At 42.7% G+C, this 11,720-nt stretch overlaps 1 protein-coding gene across 1 annotated transcript in view; it reads left to right on the plus strand.

Moving 5' to 3' along the window:
* FAM184B (family with sequence similarity 184 member B) overlaps positions 1-11,720 on the plus strand; it is a 60,824-nt gene that overhangs the window by 43,355 nt on the left and 5,749 nt on the right. The window contains exons 9-15 of the mRNA XM_066632928.1: positions 113-242; positions 2,792-3,004; positions 4,719-4,872; positions 7,736-7,848; positions 8,780-8,958; positions 9,933-10,035; positions 11,477-11,584. Coding sequence (XP_066489025.1) covers positions 113-242; positions 2,792-3,004; positions 4,719-4,872; positions 7,736-7,848; positions 8,780-8,958; positions 9,933-10,035; positions 11,477-11,584 — 1,000 coding nt within the window. The remainder of the gene's footprint in view (positions 1-112; positions 243-2,791; positions 3,005-4,718; positions 4,873-7,735; positions 7,849-8,779; positions 8,959-9,932; positions 10,036-11,476; positions 11,585-11,720) is intronic.

Below are 11,720 nucleotides of genomic sequence, written 5' to 3' on the forward strand. Positions count from 1 at the left end.
TTCCCTGCAAAACGTCCCCCTCTCTAGCTATGGCATCAGGCAGGACATAATCCTTCTGCTGATTTCTACTGAAATATTTTTTTCTTAACAAGATGAATGCTTTTTCTTCAAGGCTGGCCTCTGGAGGTGCCCCCAAAAGAGAAGACAGGCAGACACTTGCAAGTTTCCAGAAGGAGAAAGGCAAAGAAATCCAAGCTTTGCAAGAGGAATGGTACTACCAAAAGACAGAATTGCAAGCTCAAGTACAGTGGCAAATTCTGTATTGATATACCATGACAAATGCATTCTTTTGAACAGAAAAGCCATTCGGCATTGCCAGAAAAGCCAGTCAACAGTATACAGCAGCAACGGCTAATTTCTTCAGCCATGGCAATCAGACTGCCTTTATCATTCACAAACCCACAACCAGAAGCTTGGCCAGGGAGAATCTGGCTTCACAAACTGAAGAATCCCAGAGAGACCTGAATTCAAATCCAACCAAAGCCCTAAAGCTCAGTGACCTTGAACCACTCATAAGTGTTCACAGTGTTTTTGTGAGGACAAAATAGAATAAGCCCACACACATGGTCCTGACCTCATTAGCAGGATACAGCGATAAAGAAGAATGAGGCAGGCGCACTTCCTCTTGGGATATGAGAGAGTGCCCCAGAAAGAGGTCTCTAGAGTGATCTCATTTGCTGACACGCATAGCTCAGCTTCTTGGCTCAGGAGGGATTTGGACACAGGTCTTACCAGAAAAATCCTATTCTCATATAGTCGAGGGCCCCAAATTCTTTGCACAGTACTGTTCTCTCATTATATGGGAGATCAAAAACCCAAATACACATAAAGACAAAGGCTTTCAGTGTTATCAACGCAGCTTGGTTAGCTTTATTCAGATGACCTCATTAGGAGACAGAAATGTAGCCCAGGTCAGCCATTTCTTACTACTTCAACCAGTGCGAATATCCGCCACGGAGGAAGGAAAGTCTGGGCTGGGTTAATATTAGGGGCAGAGAGTTAAACCTCCCTTCCCCCACATCAAGGTCCTGATCCATGGGGGAGGAATCCAGTTGCTATTTACTGAATTTTTAAAAGCACATTCGGGAGTGCAGCCAGTGAAGTGACTCGCATTCTGCTGCTTGGAAACCCCAAGGCATTATGGGTTGTGCCATGGCCAATGAAGTGGGCACAGTGTTAAAAAGACTGAGAAGCACTGAAGGACGGGATTGGAATAGACACCCTATGAGCAGAGGTGTTTGAAAACAGTGTTATTTACTTTACTCAGAAGTAAGCCCATTGTGGTCATTAAGACTTAGGCCTATCTTACTAACTGGAAACAGTTAGTAACTAAGGGTGCAATCCTAACGAACTTTCCAGCACTGACCTAAGGGCAATGCAGCTTTGAGGTAAGACAACAAGCATTCCCTTACTTTGAGGAGGTCTCCGTGACTGTCCCCCAACTGCAGGATGCAGCACATGATCCACTGGCACAGCTATGCCAATGCTGGAAAGTTTATTAGGATTTGGGACTAACTTACTTATAGTTAGTAAGTTAACTAAGGAAGGAAACAACTAAGTAAGGAAACAAACGCCTCTACCTCTAAAGCCTCCTCTTAAGTTTATGATTCTAAATTTTTCAGTTCTGACTCCATAGATTCCTATGACCCTAAATTCAGGATTCATAGATACCTCTCAAGCAACTGTTTTGTCACCAAACCTGAATGACTGCAGGCTGTATCAAATTTCAAGTCATTTCCGTATTGGGTCAATGTTATGTTGTAAATGATGACCTGATGTTAGCACAGGCTTTTTTAGGCTTTTTCAGCCAGCGGGGTCAAGCTCTTCTGGGCAAGCTTCTTGGATAGGGACGCCATGTCTGGGGGAAGGGTTTCTGGCTCCGCTGGCTTGAATTGACCGCCACTGTTGTTGTGAAGTTCAAATTTCTTTGGATACGGGCAGTGTCACTCGACAAGCTGAGTTGCTCAAAAAATGGCACAAGCTGGGCCAAAAGGTAGCATAGGAAGTATACTTCTTACATGGTAGTTGCCCTTGCCACCCGAAAATTAGAAGTCTTCTGGAAGCCTCTGCAATCGAGGCTCCCCTGGCATGAGTGCCACCCATTGTAGCACTTACCTGAAAAGGTCAGCATTCGGGAATTTTGGGGGCAACGTAATGATGTAATCATGTCACCTCCGACCGTCCATGCTATCACATTGCTTTAAACAAGAAAGTCTGCTTCCATTTGGCAATCTTCAGCCTGCTGTGAGCCAGGTTGTTTTGTGTTCTTGCCAGCGAGAGGTCAAAACGTGATCATTGGTAAGAGTGCGAGGCGACTGGGACCAGAACAGGCCAAAGATCACCAAAAAGAGGCTCAGGTGGTGTAGTGTCACCCCTCCTGGGGGTAACACACAGTGTGGCCTGCACCCCCCTGCACACCTGTTGTGATGCTATCTCCCACAGGATTTGTTGAACACATTAAGCACAATCCTGAGAAAGTGAAGTGTACTTCATTCCCATTAACGCATTTGGGACTGAAAAGCATAGCTAATCGTTTGAATCCTATTGCTTTTGGTGGTTTCAAGCATTCTGAACTTCCCCATCTACTGATTTTAGTATGTGTGATCCACTGGTGTAATATTTGGTAAAAACAAATGACTTATTGAAGCTAATGACGAATGAATTTTCCAAGGTCATAACAATAAAATGTAGCATATTTAGAATAAGTGATGATAAAGGGTCTCATGATGATGCCAAGTATGCCAATGCAAGAGTTAATGACCGTGTTCTGTTGAACTCCTGATGTCTGAAGGTCACGCAGCTGAAGGAAACTTTAGAACAGCAAGCAAATGCATTCAGAGAAGCCCTCCAACAACAGAGCCTCGAGTCTGGCAAAGAGAAAGAAAAGCTTTTGCAAGAACTTCAGGACACAATCAAGGAAAGCCAAGATATGAAAGCACAGCTAGAGGCATCTCACCAGAGAACCATAAATCTCCTGGAGAAAAGCAAAAATCAAGAGCTCAAGGTTAGATTTGTACTGATAGCACTGCATTATTTTTTTTGAATCTGGACTTAACCATTAGGGCTTCCAAGCCATGCTCAAAAGCTCAGAAGCTGGGAGGCAATGGGACTGTTTAAAGATAAAGAATTATGATCTGAAAGAGAGAGAGAGAGAGAGAGAGAGAGAGAGACATAAAAGATGTAATGTCTGCAGAACAATCTGGAAAGCAGAGATTTTGATTCATGGAATCATGAATCATGGAATCATTCATGGAATCATTCATGGATTCATGGAATCAAATCTTACTGGTTTGATCCTTCCAGATCAATTTCCTCAAACTAACCAGTGCAAGAAAAGACCAATGTACACACAGTGGCTGCATTCAGATACTATGCTGCAGTTTGGGAAAACCATTATATTAAACAGTGGTTGGATAGTGGTTTGCCAACCAGATTTTGTGCTGTGATTTGCCATCCAAATTTACAAACAAGAGGCAAACTGTAAATAGGGCCAAGAGGCTAGCGCACCATGGAGATGGGAGTGAACTTACAAGATGGAGTGCAGAACAGATGGAAAACGAAAGCAAACAAGCTGGTTTCCCTGTTGTACATTTGAAAGCACAAATGTACATTTGTTGTACATTTGGAAGCACAAACCATGGTATAGATTTTTAACTATGGTTCTAACAAACCATAGTTTGGCATGATGTTTGACTTGAGCCATTAGATCCAAATTCTTAACTATCTGAGAATGTCAGGTGCAAAGGAATGGCAACATGATGCAAGTATATTTGTCTTGTGTGCTCCCTGAGCATCTAGTGGGCCACTGAGATACAGGAAGCTGGATGATATGGGCCTTTTTGGCCTGATCCAGTGGGACTCTTTTTATGTTCTTATTATTTATGTTACTGGGAATAGGCTGCCCAGTTGTGTCTTTCCAAGAACAAATTCCAAGCAGAGCAACTCAGTGGCTTCAGTTGGTGACATCACACAGAATCCAGTTGACTCACTGTGAATGAAGGAACACAGTGCCATTCATTAGTAGGCAGACATCTACAACTGGTACAATAAAACATCAGTTTGGGCATGATCAAGAAGTGAGGGTAACTCAGGTAAATCTTAGAACTGGAAGAGTTAGCTCCATTGCTAAAAATCCATACACAGTCAAGGCTTCAGCTGAAAACAGGGGTCTGGGCCAAATATAAACAAAGATAAGAAGGTTTCTAATCAGGTTCCTTTATTAAAGGATCATGAAACATTTGCTCACTTTTATTACTGTTTAGAGTTTTATTTTATGATTTTTATTTCGGTTTTCTCCCTCTTGTAAATCTGCTGCATTTAAAATAATAACAATAGCAGTATGTACATTGTAATCCAGAGGAAGAAAAGGCCAGAGGGAGATACATCTGATGGTGTTGACCCACAGCCAGTCCCTAAGGTGGCTGAGCCGGACACCACCTCTGACTTAACTCTTCCCTTTCTCTATGGGAGATGAACTGCAAAGCTTTGCCCAGAGGCTCACAGGAACCTGGTACCAGCACTGGCTGAAGTTCACATATTTATTTGAAATATTCAGTCACATCTTTGGCTGCAGGCTTTTATGGTGCAATAAATTGTGAAGGCTTACATTGAACTATCACTTTTAGTGAAGAAGGATATTCAGCTCCTGGGGGTTTGATTTATCCTCCCATTAAAACCTGTGATAAAGAACTGAATTCCCCCCCCCCCCCGGTTTGCAGGAGACAGAAGAGCACTGGAAGAAGGAATATAATGACAGATTCAAGGAGCAACAACAATCACATAGTCTGGAAATGCAAACCTTGGAAGAGAAGGCAAGAGAAGAGCTGCAAAGCAAACTTGAAAGGATGCAGAAGCAACAGGCATTACTGATCGGTATGCTAAGCCATGCCATGGAGATGTTTGAGTGCTTGGCGACGATTAGGGATTTTAAGAACTATGCACCACTTGCTCCATTGCTTGGGAATCCAGATGATTTTCAGCCAATGCAAAAGCAATACAAACCGTTGTACAGGTGTGCCTTGGTATCCATGGGGGATCCATTCCTGGACCACCACAGGTACCAAAAAAACTGCAGATAAAAATCCACAGTTTGATACCCTTTAAGGCTTAAGTTGCTGTGCTCCGGTCATCTCTGGAGCTGAGGCCCATGGTGGCTGCATGTGGCCTCCACGAACCTCAGTACACCTTGTAAGGCCTCTGAGAGGCCTTAGAAGGTCACTTCTGGTTTTGCATGAAAACTGGAGGTGATGTTTAAAGGCCTTATAAGGCCTTTGGAGGGTTGGGGAAGCCTTCCAAAGACCTTATGAGGTCTTAAAACGTTACATCTGGTTTTTGCGCACAGCTTCCACAGACCTCAGTAGATGCTCCGTAGGGCTTCAGGTTTGGCCTAATCTGGCTCAGCGCAGGTCCGGGAGATCTGCGTTGAGCCAGATCCTTGGTTAACTAATCCATGGATATGGAGGCACCACTTGTATTGCTAAGTCATAGGAATTCTGAAACAAGACTAGCTTAGTTGCTGGTGAATCCATACAGTGGTCTATTTCAGAAGATTCTATGCAATTAATGTACGATGTGTTAGATCAGGAGTGTTAAACTTGTTTCATACAGTGGGCCAAATTGTATTCATGGCATCTGCTGAGAGCTGGAAGTGACATCATTAAGCAGATGATGGCCAGAAACAAGCACTTCGTTCTCATATAGAAACTCATTAGCTGCAAATGACAGAAAAGAAAATGTGCAGATCTTGTTCATGTTTCCAAGATATAAGAGAACCCAATTATTAAGCTGGGAGAGCCCAATTATAATGGGGCTGGATAAACTGCTTCAGTCTGCGGGCCTTAAGTTGGACACCTCTGCCTTAGCAACTAATGTTCCTCCCCCCTCAACCTCTTCTGAGGAGTCTCGACACTAAAAGAGAAGGAAGAAAAGCATGGTTAGTGGAGAGTAAAAGAACTGCTGGCTCCATGAGATCATTATTTATATTTATCCCTAGCTCTGTCTCTGTACATGATGCTTTACACAGAATGTGTACTGGGACGTATTCTTGCCCCTAAGGGGTTCACAGTATAAAAAGACATACAAGGGAGACAAGAGGGAGTGCAGGGAGTGCTTTCCTTATGAGGAAAGGCTACGACGTTTGGGCCTCTTCAGTCTAGAAAAGAGACGCCTGAGGGGGGACATGACTGAGACATACAAAATTATGCAGGGGATGGACAGAGCAGATAGGGAGATGCTCTTTACACTCTCACATAACACCAGAACCAGGAGACATCCACTAAAATTGAGTGTTGGGAGAGTTAGGACAGACAAAAGAAAATATTTCTTTATTCAGTGTGTGGTTGGTCTGTGGAACTCCTTGCCACAGGATGTGGTGACGGCATCTGACTTGGATGCCTTTAAAGGATTGGACAAGTTTCTGGAGGAAAAATCCATTACGGGTTACAAGCCATGATGTGTATGTGCAACCTCCTGATTTTAAAAATGGGTTATGTCAGAATGCCAGATACAAGGGAGGGCACCAGGATGCAGGTCTCTTGTTATCCGGTGTGCTCCCTGGGGCATTTGGTGGGGCCGCTGTGAGATACAGGAAGCTGGACTAGGTGGGCCTATGGCGTGATCCAGTGGGGCTGTTCTTATGTTCAGGGGGGAAGCTGATTCTTGGAGGGGAGAAGCCAAATGTCACTGATCTTTGCCAGACTAATGGGGGTGGCTTGAAATGGTGTTTCTTGATAACACAGCCATGTGGAAATGAATGCCAGAAAACACCGTTCATGGATGGAAAGTAGCTTTGACCTGTTTTTTTTTATCTCCTTCAGCTTTCTCTACCTGTCTCTGGGGAAGCCTTAATTCATGAGTTTGAAAGGAACCACATTCCAGAGAATCTGCAATTGCTTCAGTCTATGACACCCCTGGGAAAAGCCTGCCCACGTTACTTTCAAGCAAACCTCAGCATCTTTGCACTCATCACACTGCACAGAACTGGCTCTGAGCATGTAGTGGGAAAGCATGGGAAAATGACCCTTCTTCCCAGTCTGTGCTGAACACCTACGGTGATGGCTGCAGGTGGTGTGACAAACCAAGGGCCGGGAGCCAAAGCGGGCAGGCTTTTCAAGGGGCCATAATGTGTTCAAGTAATTTTGTCCCTGGGCCTCCCACTATGATTCCTTGAGAACATTCTGTTATGTAAAAAAGAAAAAAAAATTGTCCTGTATGAATACTAATTACCATTAAAAGGAGAGTAGTATTATGGGGAATTATACAGGTGGGGCCTTTATATCTGTGCGTTCAGAACCAGTGGATTTGACTTACTGCGGGTTCTGAACCATGGTGGAGGACCCCACCTGACCTCTTGGTTGCGACTGGAAGCACCTTCAGGCTGCATCTGGGAGGCTTTCTGGGCAGAGCCTTAATATAGTTTTCCTGATTTAGCAAGGTAGCCTGGCAGCCAGTGTCAATGCATAAATGCATCCAGACGCACAGGCTCCATCGCAACTGCCTGGATGCATCTTTGTCATGCCAATAGTGATGTGCTTGTGCTTGTTAGTTGTTGCACAGTCAGATCTGGATCTAGGTCAAGGTGTGGTGTGTACAATACACTCATTTGTGCCACAGTGTTTTCTGCTCCTTCAGAATCTATTTAAGAACCAACTCTAATAAATGTAATTGTTTCACTTCTCTCATTCAGAAGAACTTGCCCACATTTCTCTGCAGCCTAAGGATTTGTCATTCTTTCTAGAATCTCTGAGAATGGAGCTGTCCGAGCAACGAGTGTCTTGCGTAACTCATAAAAAAGAAAAGGAAGAACTCCAGGTGGAATTGAAGAACATGATGGCCACAGAGAGGCAACAGGCAAGCTTCTGACCCCTTACTTCACCAAAAAACATTAGTGTTATCCAGATAGCACAAATTCTGCTTCAAATGTTTAGACGGCATAGTGGCCAATCCTAACCAACTTTCTAGCACCAAGGTAAGGGAAGTGCAGCTCCAAGGTAAGAGAACAAAAATTTCCTTACCTTGAGTATGCCTCCATGCCACCCAACTGCAGGATGCAGCACATGCCCCATTGGTACAGCTATGTCAGTGCTGAAAAGTTGGTTAGGCTTGAACAAAAGAACACCATTGGTGTATTTTTTCATAATTTAGTATGTGATCATAAACCTATCACTATTAATATTCCAGGCTGCATGTACCATGCACATGAAAGAAAAAAAACTGCATGAAGGTTATTGAAATTCTGCAACAAAACAGAATTCTGCAGCTTGCATAAATTATGCAAAGAAAGTAATTTTTCATGATCATTCATTTGACAATTCATTTTGCTTTTTCTAGGAATGGGACTAGGGACTAGGCACTTTTTCTAGTGCCATATGGAGCACTAAAGATCTGCTTTCTAATCTCTAGAAATTTTATTCAACTACTCTGACTTCTGGGTTTTCCCCAAACATAAGGACTAGAAACATGATTTGTTCAATTAACGATGAGATGCTTGGAAAGCTGGACGCTGTGTTCATTGCTCTATTATTTTCTGCAGTACCATGGCATGTACTCAGCCCTGATCAGACTTGATAATGTAAATACACAAATCTCTTCAAAGAGAGCATGTGATCTAACTGCATGTGTTTCTGAAAAGACAGAACATCTCTATGAATCTGTAATTCAGAAAATCCCAAAATTAGACCTTTTTTTGGTGTCAGTATTTGGTGAATATTAACATCCCAGTACATAATGTGCAGGCACCACTTTCAAACACATACATTTGTGTGTTTTTTTTCTTTCTTAGGAAGGCAGTTACCAGAATCAGATAAAATCTCTTAAAGATGAGCTGGAGAAATACAAGAATGAAATTCTGGGTCTCAAGAAGGAGAATTCCCTCCTGAAGGACACAATGGATCTGTTAAGTGTAGATGTGGAGCTACAGAAACAAACATCTGCACAGCTTCAAGACAAGCAACACAGAAGGTAAAACCACTGTGGTCCCCTTTTAGTGTATTAGGAAACACCAACTGGCTATCCCAGGACCAAATCCAGCTCCCATAGCCTACTATTTTCTCTTTCCCTCATTTCCTCCAGTTGGTGTCCTAGAGATAAAACAGTAAGGATTGAGGAACATGTGGGATTGGGTCTGGCTAACAGTTGAACTTCATCAAAATCGCCCTCTAGTGAAACAAATTTCTGAACAGAGTAATATAAAAATTTTGAAAAAATTGTACACCGAGAGAAGAGAGTGCATGAGCTCAAGACTGTGCCTGCTTATTCTTATAACATTATATCATTAAGAACTTGCCTGCCTTTTCCCCATAACTCAAGCATTGCCTTGAGTGCAAGATTCTAGACCAGTGTTTCCAAACTGTGGGTCAGGAGCCACCAGTGGTTCACGAGCCAATTTTTGATGGGTCGTGAAGAGTTTTTGAAATATTTTTTTAAAAATCTTTTCAAGCAACCTTGCCCAGTTTACAGAAGAAAATCATTAGCTGGAAACCTAACCTGTGGTAATCTTCATACACTCATATTAAAATGTCACATTTTACCATTTTCTCCAGTAATCGGTGAGCCGTAGATCACATGTGAACTCAGTTTCAGCCTTTTGTCTGGCCTGGAAGTCCCTAACTTCCCATCTTGCTCTCCAGGTCAACCTTCTAGGTACCCTGGAATGGCTGTAAAAGTTTCAGGAAACCATCCTTGAAGTCCATTTTTAGGAGAGTCTCGCAAATGTCTATACACACATTCTGTATGTATCTGTCTGCCTCAGGAACACAGTACTGATGGTGTGCCCTGAAAATTTTAGCACCTTGTGCCAGTGTACCATGAGATGAAAAAGACTGAAAAATCACTGAGCTAGATGGATCAGAAATCTGAAGCTGCTTCCTATGCTTCTTAGACGAAAAAAGGATGCTTTGAAACTTTAAACAAGTGTTTTTCATTCTTTGACACAGACTTAAAGAATTAGATGAGAAACCACGAAAGAGGGAAGAAGACTATCTTATAGGTTGCCTCCAGGATAAATTGAATGAAAAAGAACTAATCAAGGAATTAATGGTAAGATTTTCTCCAGTAAATGTTAGTAGCATTGGCTACTTTGCAGCTTTTAAAGAGTTTGAAGGAGAGACAATATTTTGGATAATTGCTTCCTTTTTTTTTTTTTTGTACAACTTCTCAAAAAATAGGGGAAACCATCCTACTTTGAATGCCAACCCTTATTGCGCAACAATGCACAATAAATGATTTTAAATGATTTGGGGTGCAAGCCTACGCATGTCTACTCAGAAGTATGTCCCACAATAATCAATAGGGCTTGCTCCTTGTGTAAGTGTGGATAGGACTGCAGCCTAGGAGATGAAAAACAAATCAATTTTCCTGAATGTATCTGCAATCTCACAATAAGTCAGCTGCTTGCGTAATCCTGACTTTTTTTTTTTAAGACTTATGTTTGGAGGCTGACACTTTGATGAAAATATTAGGTGCAGTGAAGTCAAAGTTGGATACTTTTTGTTCTCTTGACTTCACCTGAAGAATTAAGTATTTGCTTAAATCTTTCACATTGAAAATCAAGGGGAATTTTTTCTCTTTGGCTGTCTTAGGTTGCAATTGATTCCAAAATTCAATTCAGTGATCAAAGGATTTTGAAAAGACTGCCAATATAAATCTGTGGGTTTTTCACATATTAATTTTAGGCATGATTCCTGCAAAGAGTGGCATTTTTCCCCCTCCTCAGCACCATGCTGCAAGAAAATAGTGCAGTGGTTCCCAAATGGCATGCTTTGGAATGTTCCTGGAAGCCTCTTCTTCCAAGCTGTCCTGGGCATGATTATCTGGTGTGCTCCCTGGGGCACTTGGTGGGCCGCTGTGAGATACAGGAAGCTGGACTAGATGGACCTATGGCCTGATCCAGTGGGGCTGTTCTTATGTTCTCATGGCATCACCATCTTGGATCGTGCACCATCTTGCATGATTATTGCAAGATCTCACATAATCCAGATGGTGGCACCCCTCTTCCCAGCTCTCCCAGACACTGCCATCCTGGATCATGCAATTTTTACGTGATCCCAGAATGCCGTTGCCCAGGGAAGCCAGGAAGAGGCCTCCATGAAAGGGTGCCATGGCCATGGTAAGTTTGGGAACCACTGGACTAGTTCATACTTCCTAGATCCTTGCAGCCATCTGCTGCCTCTGTAGGGGCCTGGCCCACAATGTCTTCCTGACCAAAGCAACCAGATAGATCATGAAAAGGCTGCATTTAGCCCTTTGCCAGTGGGATTTCATGGGCACCCAAAGAGGAGAGGTTCTGTCCTACATTTTTGATCAACCATTCCACCTCAGCTTGTGTTTCATTTGCAATTTACCTCATTCAGGATGAATAATTTCAGACTGCATTCACTTTTCAGTTCTCAAATTTCTTTAGGGCTTTGTTTTTAACAGCAATAAAATAAAACTTCAAACAGTGAAATGTAGGCAGTGCGCATTTTTTTTTCCTGGACAGGATGGTAGAAAACTTCAGCATTCATTGATGTCCAGTTCAGAGCCTCGTCGCAACCGATCCTTCTCTTTTAATACAAATCCTTCTACGTGTTTGACTCCTATCGCAAAGGTAATACAAACAGCAAAATAAGGCCTGTTGCATTGCTACTTCCCAAGTACACAGTCACTGATATTAAGACAATATTACAGCGAACCTGCAATTTATCAGACTAATGGGGGAAGAGGCATTTGTTAATGCTGAAAGT

Source organism: Tiliqua scincoides, chromosome 6, assembly GCF_035046505.1.
Source record: "Tiliqua scincoides isolate rTilSci1 chromosome 6, rTilSci1.hap2, whole genome shotgun sequence".
NCBI classification, from domain to species: Eukaryota; Metazoa; Chordata; class Lepidosauria; order Squamata; family Scincidae; genus Tiliqua; species Tiliqua scincoides.